This window comes from Phyllopteryx taeniolatus, chromosome 6, assembly GCF_024500385.1.
Source record: "Phyllopteryx taeniolatus isolate TA_2022b chromosome 6, UOR_Ptae_1.2, whole genome shotgun sequence".
In the NCBI taxonomy this organism is placed as follows: Eukaryota; Metazoa; Chordata; class Actinopteri; order Syngnathiformes; family Syngnathidae; genus Phyllopteryx; species Phyllopteryx taeniolatus.
Window position 1 is genome coordinate 8,962,669 of NC_084507.1, and position 17,413 is coordinate 8,980,081.

At 42.1% G+C, this 17,413-nt stretch overlaps 2 protein-coding genes across 2 annotated transcripts; one reads left to right on the forward strand and one right to left on the reverse strand.

The window, feature by feature from the left end:
- The first annotated feature begins 283 nt into the window (after window positions 1-283).
- Window positions 284-14,548, forward strand: rspo3 (R-spondin 3). The gene is made up of 6 exons (XM_061777657.1): window positions 284-1,059; window positions 4,773-4,967; window positions 5,281-5,424; window positions 5,579-5,725; window positions 6,330-6,515; window positions 13,573-14,548. Exons 1-6 carry the CDS (start codon window positions 960-962, stop codon window positions 13,773-13,775), a joined length of 975 nt encoding a protein of 324 aa, XP_061633641.1. The 5' UTR covers window positions 284-959; the 3' UTR covers window positions 13,776-14,548.
- Window positions 14,549-16,136: 1,588 nt separating this feature from the next.
- Window positions 16,137-17,370, reverse strand: mdh2 (malate dehydrogenase 2, NAD (mitochondrial)). Its single transcript, XM_061775722.1, has one exon. It carries the CDS (start codon window positions 17,231-17,233, stop codon window positions 16,220-16,222), a length of 1,014 nt encoding a protein of 337 aa, XP_061631706.1. The 5' UTR covers window positions 17,234-17,370; the 3' UTR covers window positions 16,137-16,219.
- Between the last annotated feature and the right edge of the window lie 43 nt (window positions 17,371-17,413).

Below are 17,413 nucleotides of genomic sequence, written 5' to 3' on the forward strand. Positions count from 1 at the left end.
TATATTGTAGGTCAATATATATTCAAACTTTACATGACATTTCAGTATGGGAGATGGTGCTTATTAGGGTTTAGAAGAGAGGATATATCTATTTTTTTACTTTCACTTTCTAATGATGACCCTACCTTAAAGCAAGGCATGGATGCACGGTGGGAGGCAGGAGGCCTACAGAATCTGCAAACTCTCGCTCCCTCTTTTTGACACGGGGGGACTGCCCTCTAAATAAACTTTAGAGCTCGTGTGGAGAGAGAGGGAGAGAGAACGAGACAGAGAGAGAGAGAGAGAGAGAGAGAGAGAGACGACAGGATCGAGGGGAGTGAATGACTCCTGCACGCAAAGCAGAAAAGAGCTGAAAGTGCGGAGATTTTCGATGTGTCTGTCCGCCACGGAGAGGACGTGCGAGTATGAGCTCACAACTTACCTTCTGTCTCGTGTCCTTATGAGTGGTACGCGTCCTTGTGGTGTGAGTGCGCGCTTTGTAACTTTTGATGCTGAATGAAGGGGAGCCCATCAGTGCGCCACCAGCACCAGGACGCACGGCGCGCCTCCACCGGGACGCAGCAGAGGAGCAAGAGGAGGCCACTTGGAGCTCTCCCAATGGATATAATATTTGAAAATGTCTGAGTCGTTTTGCAGTACTTTCCTTATTTTGACCAGATGATATTTGGGCTTTTTGTTTCGGGGGAGTGCTCTTGGATGCCTGATTTTTGGTCTTTCTGTCTTTCTTTGCACATATGAAGCTCCTGTGCATGATGTTACTGTCCAAGCGGCCCAGGCATCATTGGGCCACTGTGCACTTGCATCACCACATATCACCACATTGTTGGGGCCCCCGTTCTGTCTAATACGAGTCATCCACCACCCACCCTCTGCCACTGTCAAAAAGGGATTGTTTGACCCACCTCGCGTTTTTGGTGAACATTGACATTGGCTTTTACCGGTCTCATCTTTGGGCTACTATGCAATTACAACTGATCTCCTTTGTTTGGATCATCTTGCACTGCATGGATTACACTGGATGTCAGCAGCACAGCACCTCCAGGCACCGGCAACATAAACGTGAGTACTGCACACGCACCGACGTGGAATAACAGACTCAATATACTAACTTTTCCTCATCCCTAACCGATATATACAATGACAGTAATGACAATGTATTATTATTATTATTATTATTATTATTATTATTATTATTATTATTATTATTGTTACAAATAACCCAAGACAGAAATGTTATTTCGTTGCTGATAGATTTCTAGAGTTGAATTATTTGAAATGTCCAGCACCCTCTGATGCAGCCGCACTTGTACTGAAAAGTGCCCCTTCTATTAGTCAAGAGTCGCCGTCTCAGTACGTTGCTTCAAGCGACTGACTTAATTGGCAGTGTGTTAATTGTTTTCCGTGCCGAGCTGTGTCGTATGCTGGTTCCAGTCGCTCCCTAGTGGCCACAATGGGCCAGACCACGCTCCAGTCCAGTGGACTGAAACATGCCCTGACTAGTACCTATCTGTTGAAATAAAATGTCTGTTTGTTCAAAGCTGTTGTTGGGAAATGATTTGATGAGGCTTCTGTGGTCATTTTATGTCTCATATGTTCTGATAAAAACACAAAGTAGGTTATAGTATGCACATGCTGATAATGTAGAAAATAACATCGCATGACATATATGAAAAAGGGTGAAATCCCGGGAGTCCATCCGTGCTTCTCGTCTCTTTAGCCCCCTTCTATCAGGCTGTAAAACAACAATCAATAGTGTATTTTTGCAATTATTTCTACACCCACTTTATCACTGAGAGTCTAAAGATGTGTTGTGTGACAAAGGCTGTTAAGAGACACGCTGATAACTGGAATATTCCATCAGAAAACCGTGTCTGACCTATAGACCTTTGGAGTTATGTTTTTATCCCTGCCACCTGTCGTGTTTCCTTTACATCTCATTATCTAGCTCTGATCAGCATTGTCCATAATTAAAAAAAAAAAAGAACTTTTTGCGACTACCAAAGAGGACATTTGGGAGGAAAATGCCTCTAGGGTTGACAGTGTATTGTATTAAATTGAGTTTCGAGGGGGCCCTGGGGTTGCAATTGCTTTAGGCAGCTTCGTTCATTGTAATTTAGCTCGGCTATTGCGAGCTGAGCCTGCCTTTCCAACAGTATGAACCTAAAGCCTGGAAATTAGCTCAGACATCACTCCTGGAAAAGAATTAAAAGAAAATTCAAAATCACTCACGGATCATTTCCAAAATATACATGTTACTCATAGATTTTTCCAAAATAGATGTATAACTGGCTGTTTTAAAATATAATGTGCTGTTTTAAAACTTTATAGCAGTAACATACAATATTTAGTAACTTGAACTTTTGTAGAAATGGCCGACATGCCTCATTATATGGAATTAGAGGAGTAGCTGTGATTTCTCCCAGCCCAACAGCAAAGAAAGCTAATGATAATAATGAAGTTTATGTATTGCTTTTCACGTTTCATCTTGAAGTTATTTACATTATGGCTATTTCATTGGATATGGGGTCATCCATATTGCTACACTCATTTGCCATAAAAGAGGTTGCACAATAACAATCCTAATGCTGATATTTTTCGCTATTGGGAGGATTAGTTGAGGAATTTGGGGGTGAATGAGTACTGACGTCAGAGAGAAAGACAGGGTAGGAGTGACTACAATTCAACTATTCAAATTTATCATGCAGTAACTTAAAGGAAAGTTGGTGGTTAAATTGTCATGGACTCCAACAGATTTCCTTCGTTCCTTCGTCATTCATTATTAATATTGAGAGAGCACAGTTTGAATAAATGCCATCTAAATAAAATCTTTATTTTATTTAGACATTAACACTGATTGTATTTTTTTATTTTTCATCTGTATACCTGTGTTTTATTAGTGCGCGAATATCTTGGTATGTTCTACAAAATATTACTGCCCATATGAGTTTGTATCAGAGTAAGGTGAGGGCCAAGACAAATTCCTACATCTTAAGGATTTTTGGCGGGGGCAGCTGGGCACAAGGCTGGAGGATGTAGAAAAGATTTGAAACAGTTGTAAAATGTTATGAAATAACTCAATCTTATCTATTCTATAATCGACATGAGCCAAGACATTCCAAACTGATTTCTTTTTTCTTTTCTTTTTTTTCACATTTAACTACAACTTGGAAAGGTCTACTAAGTTTGATAAACAATCTTGCTACTGTATCCTCATTGCATCCTAACTGTAACACAGTGTGACCACAGAATTTGTGGTGCTATCAATTTACATTATATTGAAAATGGTTTGCCTACAATACATTGTATATCTAAAAAAAACATCAAATGTATCATCATAAACTAAGCAAAAAGTATATACAATTTGCCCAAAATTTTGAATAATTTTGAGTTCAACTGGAGCTGTATTATGTCTGACGCACATGGGATTCGAGATCATTATTGACTCACATAAAGAGGAGCATACATAAATTATTGTTGTGCTCATTCTGTGTACGTTTGCAAGATTTGTGACATCCTTCCATCCATCCATCCATTTTCTGAGCCACTTCTCCTCACGAGGGTCGCGGGCGTACTGGAGCCTATCCCAGCTATCATCGGGCAGGAGGCGGGGTACGCCTTGAACTGGTTGCCTGCCAATCGCAGGCCACATACAAACAAACAACCATTCGCACTCACATTCACACCTACGGGCAATTTAGAGTCTCCAATTAATGCATGTTTTTGGGATGTGAGAGGAAACCGGAGTGCCTGGAGAAAACCCACACAGGCACGGGGAGAACATGCAAACTCCACACAGGCGGGGCCGGGGATTGAGCCCGGGTCCTCAGAACTGTGAGGCTGACGCTCTAACCAGTCGTTCACCGTGCCGCCAGATTTGTGACATTATAACCAAATTGTAATTTTCAGTAATTCAGTCATCATCCATCCATCCATTTTCCATAATCCTTATCCTCATTAGGGTTGCAGGCGTGCTGGAGCCTATCCCAGCTGAGTCTGGGCGAGAGGCGGGGTACACCCTGAACCGGTCGCCAGCCAATCACAGGGCACATATAAACAAACAATCACTCTCCCTCACGTTCACACCTATGGGCAATTTAGAGTCTTCAATGAACCTACCACGCATGTTTTTGGGATGTGGGAGGAAACTGAAGTACCTGGAGAAAACCCACACAGGCACGGCGACAACATGTAAACTCCACACAGGCGAGGCCGGATTTGATTCGGAAGAGTGCACACTGCTGATTGCAAAAATGGCTGCCTGCCACTCTGTGGTCAGAGTCATGATTTTTTTCGGTCCATGCTTGTCATAGATTTGTATTTCTAGTTATCTCTATTCGGTAGATTTTTCAATTTTAATTTTTGATCTAATCACGGTCTCATTAAAAGAAAAGATTTGCCTATTGAAAAAAATCACAGATTGTACAAGGTTGATTAAAATAATTGTAGAGGATACTTTCTTAGTAAGCCCCAACGGTGGGTAAATTCTTACTGACCGCATCAGAAGCAACTTGCTTCGGGTTCATTTATCAAAAGCACTCTGACAAATCTGTGATTTGAGGGGCGGGGAAGCTGTAATTGCTGCCCCCATACGAGCACTTAAATTAGAATTCAACAAAAAACCAGTAAGCAAGTTAAATGGGTCACCTTGTTGGATTTATTTGGGTTTGTTGATACAAGTGAGGTTGGTACACACAAGAAAAAGGGCCTTTTGTCGATTGCACTCACACGATTGTCAAATTAATACATAACTATGTCCCTGCTTATCTCAACAGAGATCTCTGGTGTGAGTTCAGGGTGCCAGCAGGGTGGCTGTCTAACCTGCTCTGACTACAATGGCTGCCTTTCCTGCAAGCCACGGTTCTTCATGCATTTGGAGAGGATTGGGATGAAGCAGATCGGGGTGTGCATGACTTCCTGTCCTCCAGGCTTTTACGGCACCCGCTCACCAGAAAGAAATACGTGCACAAGTAAGGCATTAGCCATCTATCTTTCTCCCATGCAATGTGTGGCATATGGTCATACAATAGTATGCATTTAACATTTCCTTTTATCGACATGTAATAAAATCATGTATGAATAGTAAGATACAATTTGCCTTCAGAAGCCTACAGTATATTCTCAACAGGGGGATATGTACACGTGCGCACACACACACCTACACACACATACACACACACAGTGACACCCTGTATATTTAACACAGAGGAAACACATCATGATTTGTGCCATTTAAATAAATACCGGTAAATACCGGTGGTGGGTCCGTGTTTCTCTGTCAAGAGTGCAGGTCTGAGTGCGACTCCTGCTTCAACAAGAACTTCTGCACGCGCTGCCGGATAGGGTTCTACCTTCACCTGGGCAAGTGCCAAGAGAGCTGCCCTGAGGGGCTGGTCCGCAGCGATACACAGAGGGAGTGTGTTCCCAGTGAGTACTCAGCGTTATATGTATATGTAATGTTTCATCAGTTGGAGTAGGATGCCTCTTATGACCAAAGTCTTCCCAACATGCACCTTAACAAGCTGGGAATGAACGTGTAAAAAGTGTACATCCAATTTGTATTTACTGTATATCTTTGCAGCTTGCCCTGCAGAGTGTGAGTTATGTGTGAACAGCGAGACATGTACAAGGTGCCGGCCGGGCCTGTATCAGCTCAATGGGAGATGCCACCACATCTGTCCAGATGACTATGAACCCAGTGACAAACTCATGGAGTGTATTCGGCAAGGTTAGTCGCGTATGCATTGCATACTATGCAACATGATATTCATGAAGATTTCATAAGAAAATGAGTCCTCCCACAATTTAATCATAAAACATGCTTGTACTGAAAACACTGTTTTTTTGCCACCTACACTATTCAGGGTCTCGGGCGCACACCTAACCAAAAATCTGCCAAACCTCTAAACTGTCAACACAACGTCCCTTTTCCACTGTAGTACTTGCAACAGCTCTACACTCTATTGACTTTGTATTTGCGAAAGTAGGTACTATAGGGGACTATTTCGAGTACCTGATCAGTCAGTGTTTTGAAGACCCTCATTTCCTGCGCACTATTTTGAAGTGGAAAACTGAACACCCCAAACCAAGGCGAGCTGAGTCTGAGTAAAAAAAAAAGTACAATTAGAGTCCTTGACCTTTCATGCAAAAGCCAATTGGAAAATGGTTCAAACAAGTGTGTTGCTCATCTACAGTATATTATCACAACTACACTACCAACAATGCGGTACTTGAACACATCCTGAACACAAGAAACATGCATGTGTCACACATCCGCATCTTCATCTAATATGGAGCCAAAATAATCCTCTTCATTTTCATTTTCCCTTCAGTGCACTGCGAAGTGGCCGAGTGGAGCGAATGGAGTCCCTGCTCTCGGTCCGACAGAACCTGTGGCTTCAAGCGGGGCCAGGAGACCCGCAAACGGCAGGTCCTGCAGCACTCATCGCCTTTTGGCAGACCATGTCCTGAGATCTTAGAAATCAAAGAGTGTCTGGTCAAGAGGAAACAATGTCCAGGTTAGTAGAACAGTGATGAAGACAAAAACACGTAAAAGAAGAAAAACCTTGTCACATAATAACAAGTTTATCCAGTTTTGCGACTGTTAAACTGTCGCTCATTTTTTGCCATTATTGTGACGCATGGACAAGGTTTTGAAGTCAAGAGCTCTCTGGTTTTACAACCTCAATTCCAATGAAGTTGGACTTACTTAAACATAAGTAAAAGCAGAATACAATGATTTGCAAATCATGTTCAACCTATATTTAATGGAATACGCTACAAAGACAAGATATTTAATGTTCAAACTGATCAACTTTATTGTTTTAACAAATAATCATTAACTTCAAATTTTATGGCTGCAACACGTTCCAAAAAAGCTGGGACAGGTGGCAAAAAATACTGCGAAAGTTGAGGAATGCTCATCAAACACCTGTTTGGAACATCCCACAGGTGAACAGACTAATTGGGAACAGGTGGGTGCCATGATTGGGTATAAAAGGAGCTTCCCTGAATTGCTCAGTCATTCACAAGCAAAGATAGGGCGAGGTTCACCTCTTTGTGAACAAGTGGGTGAGAAAATAGTCAGACAGTTTAAGGACAATGTTCCTCAATGTACAATTGCAAGGAATTTAGGGATTTCATCATCTACGGTCCATAATATGTGTGTAGGTTTAGAGAATATGGAGAAATCACTGCATGTAAGCGGCAAGGCCGAAAACCAACATTGAATGCCCGTGGAAGTGGAAAAGTGTTCTGTGGTCCGACAAGTCCACATTTCAAATTGTTTTTGGAAATTGTGGACGTCGTGTCCTCCAGGCCAAAGAGGAAAAGAGCCACAGAAGACTGTTATGGACGAAAAGTTCAAAAGCCAGCATCTGTGATGGTATGGGGCTGTGTTCGTCCCAATGGCATGGGTAATTTACACATCTGTGAAGGCACCATTAATGCTGAAAGGTACATACAGGTTTTGGAGAAACATATGCTGCCATCCAAGCAACGTCTTTTTCATGGACGCCCCTGCTTATTTCAGCAAGACGATGCCAAACCACATTCTGCACGTGTTACAACAGCGTGGCTTCGTAGTAAAAGAGTGCGGGTACTAGACTGGCCTGCCTGCTGTCCAGACCTGTCTACCATTGAAAATGCGTGGCGCATTATAAAGCGTAAAATACGACAACGGAGACCCCGGACTGTTGAACAGCTGAAGCTGTACATCAAGCAACGATGGGAAAAAATTCCACCTACAAAGCTTCAACAATTAGTGTCTTCAGTTCCCAAACGTTTATTGAATGTTGTTAAAAGAAAAGGTGATGTAACACTGGTAAACATGACCATGTCCCAGCGTTTTTGGAATGTGTTGCAGCCATAAAATGAAAGTTAATGATTATTTGCTAAAATCAATAAAGTTCATCAGGTTGAAGATTAAATTTGTTGTCTTTGTAGTGTATTCCATTAAATATAGGTTGAAAATGATTTGCAAATCATTGTATTCTGTTTTTATTTATGTTTAACACAACGTCCCAACTTCACTGGAATTGGGGTTGTACAATCACAGCTATTCCATCTTCCGCTCAGGACTATGACTGTTTACTCAGAGGATTGTCTTTGTGGTTAGAGGGAGGACAGTTAGGATTGGAGGGAGTGGGGGCATGTATGATGTTGCTATGGGGATATTGTGCCATTCCCACGAGATCTCTTGGGATTTTAAAACAGTAGGACCGCAAAATACCTACCTTGTAATGATCATGATAATTTCCATACAACGGAAAGAAAACTGCGCTCAGACAGACTTGTCTCAATATAAATCCCTATGTTTTGTTTTATGTGTCAACTGTGTGTGTGGTTGCTGAGGTGCTTGGTGGCTACAGCTGGTTGTTTTGTTGCCGGGCTCTGTAGTGTTAAATGACAGATCGCAGACAAGCTGAGATCCAGCCCCGTGGGGCCTCACATTTACAGAACAATCACGTGTGTATGCGTGAGTGTGTGTGTGTGTGTGTGTGTGCGTGTGTGTGTGTGTGTGTGTGTGTGTGTGTGTGTGTGTGTGAGAGAGAGAGAGAGAGAGAGCAGAAACACTCTGGAGCAGAAACAGCCAGCCCAACATCAACATCCTCCCCCAGGGAGGCACACAACGACCAGGGGATCAGTACTGGTTTATCCCTACAGCTGCCAATACACACACAAACCAATACACTATTTTATATAAACCCTATACATTTGAATCACGTCTGACAGCCTAGTTTGGTGTTACACAACCAATCCAGTGTTGTGACACTTAGGCAGAGACACTGCCGTCATTTGTGGTGATAAATTGTGAAGAGTCAAATGGGTTGGCGTGATTTTTAATACAGACAGTGAAAACTGCACTCTGTCCCCCCTGTCTATACTCTCACCCTTTCCAGCCACCCTCAACCCCCATGCACACACACTCCCTGACACACCAAAGAAAACATAGTCCCTCATGTAAGCTCCCTGCTAATTCTCGCTGTCAGTTGAGTTGGAAAGTCTTTATTGTGGCTAATGGTGAATGTTAATGTAGGATGAGGCCATGTTCACAGTAACACCATTATTCCATTCCATTTTCTGCACCGCTTATCCTCACTAGGGTCGCAGATATATTGGAGCCTATCTCAACTGTCATCGGGCGAGAGGCGGGGTACACCCTGAACTGGTCACCAGCTAATCGCAGGGCACAGATAAACAGACAACCATTCACACTCACATTTATACCTACGGACAATTTAGTGTCTTCACTTAACCTGCCATCCATGTTTTTGGGATGTGGGAGGAAACCGGAATACCCGGAGAAAATCCACGCAGGCAGGGGGAGAACATGCAAACTCCACATAGGCGAGGCCGGATTTGAAGCCAGGTCCTCAGAACTATGAGGCTGATGTGCTAACCAGTTTGCCACTGTGCCGCAAAACCGTTATTTATTTATTTATTTATTTAAACCATTTTACAGTATTGTCCTTTCAATTCTGGGACTTTTTTTTCGCCACATGCAAACCACATTAAGGTCACTGAAAATGCTTGAAAATTAAAAACCGGAGTGAAGATTTTCCAAAACATTTTTTCCAGTTGTCTCCTTTGCACGACACAATGTTATCCGCCATTCTTGAGCCTATTTCATTTTGTGTACAGTACTTTATATTCAGCTGTGATATTCAAGAGTAACACTTCTTGTTACATCATTGCTAATATACAATTTATCCTTAATTCGCCATTATTGCTAAATAGCCTTTCCAGAAACTATTTTCTTCAGGCTTAAATTTAAGTGAGAACATGATGCAGCCATGTTAATCTGTGGTTCTTACCGCGATTACCAAGTAGCTTTAGCTCTTCGGGGATCTGTGGTAAATGAAAACTAATTATCTGTATTGCTTCATCCTCTCCTCACTGTTTACGTTCTGCACACGCTAGGGGTCAGTGTTCTGACTTTAGAGAGCCCCCTGTAATCCTCCAGCAGCCCTTAGACACTGATACATCCTCCTCCGCTTCTTTTCCTGCTCTCTACTTTCTCTCCTTGTTTTCTCCTCCTTCTCACATTGCTTTAGCCCTTCTCATTACCACACTTTTTAAATATCGTCATTTTATTTCACCATCCACAATCCTCAAACTGGTACAGGGATTATTTTCCTCCTTGAATCCTTCAATACAGTAATCCCTCGTTTATCACGGCTGTTATGTTCCAGACCACCCTGTAATAGACAAAATCCATGAAGTAGCAACCTAGTTTCCATGGTATTATTTATATATATTTTAAAGTTTCGTGCATACACTTCACCACCATCCTCCAATACAGGCTTTGTTTTGTTTAGTTTTTTTCATTTGGGGTCACCATCCACACATTCTACACCACTGGTGTCAAATTCAAGACCGGGGGCCTGATCCGGCCTGTCACATCGTTTTATGTGGGCCGCGAAAGCAAATCATGTGACTCAACTTCCATGATTCTTGTTAAAATCTTTACCAAAATTTCAAATTGTCATATGTAATAAATAATAATGTTAAAATATTGCAAGTATTTTTGTTACCTTCGTGTTACCTACTCTTTTTTTTTTACAGTTAGTTAAAAAACTATTCTCCTTGACTTCTAATTTCAAAATTGGTTATCCATCAGTTTCTTGTTTATATGCAATATGAGGCAATTAACCATTTATATGGTTTCACAGTCATTATGACTCTCTGAAGGAAACCGTAACTACAATGTGACAAATTGAGTTTGACAGCCTTGTTCTACACCACAGAAACTCTGACTGTGAATGTGTGTGCCTTTAGAAAGCGGGTCGGCTCTGTTGAGTTACATGGAAGTGAGCGTATGATTACGTCCTGTACGTCGGCTATACTGTATCATGGCTATAGCGTAAGCCACTGCGGTTTACAGTCAGTTGAGGCTACTGGCAGGTGTGCTAAGAATGCTTTTGATTACTGTATTTCGTTACCATTTGTTGAATAAAGCAATTGAAAGAGCACCAGCAGTTGTTTCAATCTTCTCTCTATCTATACCATCTGTTATGGCTCACAATTTGCTCTAACTAGCAGTGGTAGGCTACAGTACATTCAATTAGCTAACGATGTTTACTTTAACAGAGACATCCAGTCGAGCAACTGAAATTTGTTTGTACTGTCATGTACAATGAAAAAAAATCTTGATACACTGAACCCGCAATAGGTGAACTGCGATATTGCGAGGAACGACTGTACTCACTTTCCAAATTGACAATCTATGTCTATTATTCCAGCGAAGTGCACAGTGACTGACCAAAAACCTTGTATGATATTTCTTGATGTACAGACTTTCTTAAATCCTTAAATTCAAATAAATCGATTTACCGCAGGTAAAAGGAAGTCCATTTTATAAAACTATAAATTGTAACGTCATCTTCACTCAGACTTGACAGCGTGATGTATTAAAACCTGGCTTCGGGGAATGTGCTCTGTCTGTTGACAGTGTTACAACAAAACCCTCAAGAGGTGTCTTATTGCTTGCCCATTACACACTTGTCAAAACACAGTTTACAAAAACCCATCAGAAACAGTTTCAACAAACCAAATACATGTTGGTTTTGATAAACACTCTCCTAATCATCTCAACCCAGCATGGATTAGGTTTCTCCTCTGGCTCCACAAAAGCACGGGGTCTACAGTATGACTAATCCACCCAACTTGTCGTAAATAGTTATGGTGTCAGGAGAGGAAAAACAATGAGAGCGAAGGGGACTTCCTGTGTTTATAGAGGACTGGGGGCAGACCCTGAATGAGTCAGTGCACCCGATTACAGTGCTTCCATCTAGCCATCCATCCAAGCACTCATATAGCTTTCTTTACTGTGATCTCAATACAGTGGCATGGAATATTTAAATATTACTATATACTGTACAAATATTCATATTGCGTAGACATACAGTATCACCCATAGTATGTTTGTGCACATACACTCACACACTTTAGGTACACTTGGACAATACCATACGTTGAACTCCACCACTAGAGCTGAATCAAAATAACGTCCATTTACTGTACATGGATAATACCACATCACACAAATTTGTTTATTGTCATTGCTTAAGCTATTTGAAACAATGTTCACCGTGAGTCATTTCATTTTGCACCACTGCAAATTACAACAACAATAATAAACATACTGCTAAATTAAAAGAGAAATATTTTCTTTTTTGATGGCGCTCATTAGGGTGCACTTAATAGCTGTCTTTTTAATACGTTAAGGTATGAGCAGGTTGACCATGTTGCAAAGGTCTGGTGCGAGAGTGTGATGGGTGGTAAAAAGAGGGTCAAGAAGTGAACCTTCCCTGGTCCAGTAAGAGGACAGAGCTGATTAATGAGCAGGCAAAAATAAGGGGTTGTGCGTGGGGGGGGGGGGACAGAGCGAAATCTCATTCTCTCTCTCCCTTTATCGCTTTCTCCCTCTCCCCTGCGTCTGTACCTACTGCCGACTTCAGCAGTTTCACAATCCCCCTAAGCGGCCAGCCAAGCAGCCCAGCAAGCAGTGCTGCTCGGTTCCACTCACACATGAATAGCAGCAGCACAACAACATTAAAAGGGCCTCTGCATTCGCTTGCAGGTCCCATCTCCAGGGCTCCCTGAGACTAGATCTTATTATCATTATTACTGTATGCTGTAGCTCAACTACAGATAAACCTTCAGCATACCAAAACTGTTGGTTTTGTTTATGGGATGTTGCAAGAGCAGATACTGGGAGGGGTTTATTTAAAGACTTTCTATTTTGGACAAAGGCCTGCTCATCACTCCAGAGAGGGCAGCAACAGCTGATGTGCTTGGCAAAGGATTTGCTGTTAAAGACTGACCCCTACTGGTCAATGACCTTAAGGCCCCACTATTGCTCAAAACCTGGTTTATTGCACTTGTATACTCAGCAGTAAACATTAGGTACACCTGCACAATATAATGAAATCAGCTACATAAACTGTACCTTGAATTTTAAAATATAGTAATGCTCCAGTGTGACTGACAGGCATTAATTGGTCAAATACATTTGACATTTTTCCAATATTTTGCCTGTCTCATTAAATTAGACATGGTAATCAAAACTAAATGTTTTGAAATACTTTTCAGATATAATTGACAGTTAAATTAATACTTATGGGGCAGTGTTAGTCAGCATTGAGTAGTGCCATCTTTGGAAACAATAACTAATGTATAGCTTTTAGATTGACATGTATCGAGGTCGTGCAGGTTTAGGCGACTGGTGGCCAGAGAGTCAATGCACTGGGAATTCCAGACCATGCAAGAGTTAAGCAAGGTTATTATAGTTGTAATACTCTTAGCTACAGTGAATGTAAAGAACATTATAGCACAGTCTGAAGACTTCACTTACTGTAACACAACTGATGCGCCTTAGTAGAGAACCTTTGAGTTCACTAGCGTTCCAGTTATACTACGGCACTAGGAGTTTAATGCATGCAGTATTGTATTGTTGGTATGTTATATTTAATGGATGCAGTTGTATTTAGTGAAGAGTCTTTAGAAATCACACTACATCTGATAGGAATTTGATTTGATAATTACATAAATAAACGCCTTTTCCCAACATAGGTCGGAAGCCAAATGATCGAAAAGGGCGGAGGAATCGTAACAACCGCAAAGAGAACCAAGAGGTCAGAAGGGACAGGAAACGGGAGCGCGAAAGGGCTCGAGACACGGCGGCCCGCCAAGACAACAGTAACAAAACAGAGCACAGACATCGGCGAGGTCATGACCTGGACCCTTTCTCCCCCGAGGAGGGCCTTGTACAGTAGCTCCGTGGACATATTACGTCTAACACCTCCCAAAATCTTCCTCCTCCTCTTACCTTCACCCACTCTTTGCCCCTCTCAACTCCTGTCTGCGGGAGTGTCGCTGCTACCTGTACGATTTGAATAAACTCTTAATGCACAAGCGGGATAGGGGCACATGGGGCCTAAAGATTTTAAATGTTTTGATTTTTCTGTGTAGCTACTCTTCCTTTACTTCTACAACTGACTCGTGTCTCATTTGAAAAATGAAAGAGACGCTGCTGAGACTGCTGCTGGTACGAAAAAACAAAGATGATGTCAGTGTGGAGTAACAGTAAGCAGTCCGAAAGACAATTACAGTACCCTTAATGCTTGTTGATATGGTTATTTAATGGAGCCCTGTTACAACGTTGCGCTCTTGGATTATGAATGTAGATGTTGCAACATTATTTAGGACATTTTGTTTTGTTGTTCAGGATTTTTAGCTCAATCTACTTTATTTTATTTGGTGCAGAATTTGTAAAGACAAAAAGTTAAAAGAGGGTTTGTTCTTGCCTTCTTGTGACCATTTCCTAATCACCATAGAAATTGATGTCGTGGAACCTTCATTGCTGAGTCAAAGAAAGCCAACATGCGAACAAAGTCGTAACACATGCTGTCATGGACATAAATCAAGTTCTAGTCACGTAGGAAAATAAATCAAATTCACCACAAGATTTTGCTTTGTTTAAATTGAACTTGTGCTGCTCACCCAACATCCAAAAGCACCTGTAAGTCAAATAAAACTTTAATAGGTTTCTGTAGCCTTGTCTTTTATCTGTTCTCACATACTGTATGACAGACCTGAAATGGCCTCACCCTCCTGTGTGGCGTTTGCATGTTCTTCCTGTGCTAGTGTGTTTTTTTTTTGTTTGTTTGTTTTTTATAGGGACTCCAGCTTTCTCTCACATCCCAAAAACTTGCTGCGTTAATTGAAGGTTACTACTTAAGACCATCTTTTTAAGGTCTAAGTCTTTCTATAAGCACCTCAAGATTGACTGGCAACTTGGTATCCCCCTTTTTGCCCAAAGTCAGCTAGGATAGACTCCAGCTCACCTGCAACCTTAGTGAGGATAAGCGATATAGAAAATAATTCTTATGGTTGTTTGATGGTGGTAATAGACGAGATTGGGAGTTTTCAGGGTAGTATGGCCGTAAAAAATAAAAAAATATACATATATATATATATATATATATATATTTAAAAAAAGAGATGAAGGTGTTAAGGAAATTATTCTATCTGATCTGATCTTATTGGACACCTTTGAGGAAACATTTCTTTCACCATTCTTAAGGGTTTGTATTGAGAAGAGTATGACTAATTTTAGACATTAAATGCCCCCCCCCCCACACCCCCCAAAAAAGGTCACCTTTTTCATTACCACAATATACATCTAACAACATTTATGCCTTGTGCAACTTGTCATTTCCAGCTAAAAGACAACCATTCAGCCAATTGCCCTTAATTGAAAATTGTGGCCAGGATATATATATATTTTAATTATTTTATTTATTTTTTTAAACCTGTCCTGTTCAGCTGCATGGCCTTACAAAATGGTGGATCTGTATGCCTTTGTGCGGGAACAGTTTTGCTGTGCAACAGGGGAGTTTGAAATACTCCCTCTGCTTATTTGTAAATGTTTTAATTATTAGGATGTTTATTGAAAATGCATCTGGACAGAATGGACAAGGGGACTAGGGGGGGAGGGACCACAGCAGCGCAATAGTGAGACAGTCTACAGACCCTTTCCAAAAAATTTGAATATCATAGAAAGGTTTATTTCCATAATTCCATTAAAAAAGTTAAACTTTCATCAATTATAGATTCCATTTAGCCAATTCTCTTTAATTGAAAATTGTGGCCAGGATATTAATAATTAAGTACATTCAGTGGCCACACAATTAATAGGTTTAGCTGCACAGTCTGTGCGTCAATGTAACAGCCAAATAAAAGCAAATGTCTGAAAATGTCTAAAATGTATTGATCTCATTAGATTGTGCAAGTTTACCGAGAATTATCCAGAGTAATTGAAGAAAAAACACACAATCCATAAGAATATTTTTTTACCTATTGTTTATTGATGGTCAACAGCCTTTTACTCAGTGGTTTATGTGCATGAAAATCACTGATGACAGTATTTCTTCTTTAGCAATGATACAGATTTATGAAAATAAATGAAATCTATATTTGTAAAATAGGATGCAAGAAAGCAGTGCCCACTTTGTAGCTGGATGGGACAAACTCATTTTAAAAAGATAAGGGAAAGCACAAAGGTTAAAATCTGCTTCCGAATTTAGACTATCATTCAGCTAAAAGAGAAACAGAGGAATTAACACAGACAGAAGTGGAGTTTTGCCAAAGAGCCTTTTAATTTAAGACTGGAAATATCAATGACAGTGGCAAGTTGCAGCTACTTTAATGTCTCTGTTCACTTCATCTTGGCCACAAAATCCTCACCCTTCTTGATGGAGCCCTTCAGCTCATCAATGGCGTCGGCCACCAGCTTCTCCTCGAAGGCGGACAGCTTGCCGAGCCCGAGGTTCTTCTCAATTCCATTCTTGCCCAGGAGGAGAGGCGTGGAGAAGTACTTGCACTCTGTCTCCTCTGACCTGACAAAGGCGCATTCTACCACACCCTCCTTTCCATTCATGGCATCCAAGACGGAGAAGGTGAAGCGGGCACCGGCGTACGCCATGGAGAGGGTAGCAGAACCTGCTCCAGCCTTGGCCTTCACCACCTCTGTGCCGGCTTCCTGGATCCTGCCCGTCAGGGCGGACAACTGGTCAGCAGGGAACTCCACTTTCGGGGTGCACTGGGAAATGAGGGGAATGATGGTCTTCCCCGCGTGACCCCCAATGACAGGCACGCTGACGCGGGCTGGGTCAAGGCCTTTGAGCTCAGCCACAAAGGCGTTGGCTCTGACAATGTCCAAGGTGGTGACACCAAACACCTTGTTAGGGTTGTATACGCCGTGCTTCTTCATGACTTCTGATGTAATAGGGATGGTGGAGTTGACTGGGTTGGCAATGATGCAGATCATCGCTTCGGGGCAGTTGCGAGCACAGGCATCGGCCAAGGTGGCTACGATGGTTGCGTTGGTGTTGAAGAGGTCGTCACGAGTCATGCCGGGCTTTCTGGGCACGCCGGCGGGAATGACGACAACTTCGCAACCCTGGAGCGCAGCGTCGAGCTGGCCGGCACCCATGTAGCCGCTGACCTGGGCTCTTGTCTCGATGTGGCTGAGGTCTGCTGCCACGCCGGGAGTGTGAGCGATATCATAGAGGGAGAGTTGACTCACCAGGGGGCTGTTCTTGAGCAGCAAAGACAGCGGTTGGCCTATGCCGCCGGAGGCTCCCAGCACCGCCACTTTAGTGTGCTGCTGCGACGAGGTGGACAAGCTCCTGGCGAGTTTGATCGTCGGTCTCACGGCGCGTGAAAACATGTTGCTGTAGTTTTGTGTTTTCTTCGCTTGCTGAAAATAAATACCCAAGAAGCCCTTCTCCTCTGTGACACCAACGTCCTCTAGCTGCTAGCGAACAGGAAGAGACGGATCACCGGTAGCAGTCGACGTCCACATAATCTCGCGTTATTTCACCTCAGTTGACGTAGGCACGCAAAGTTG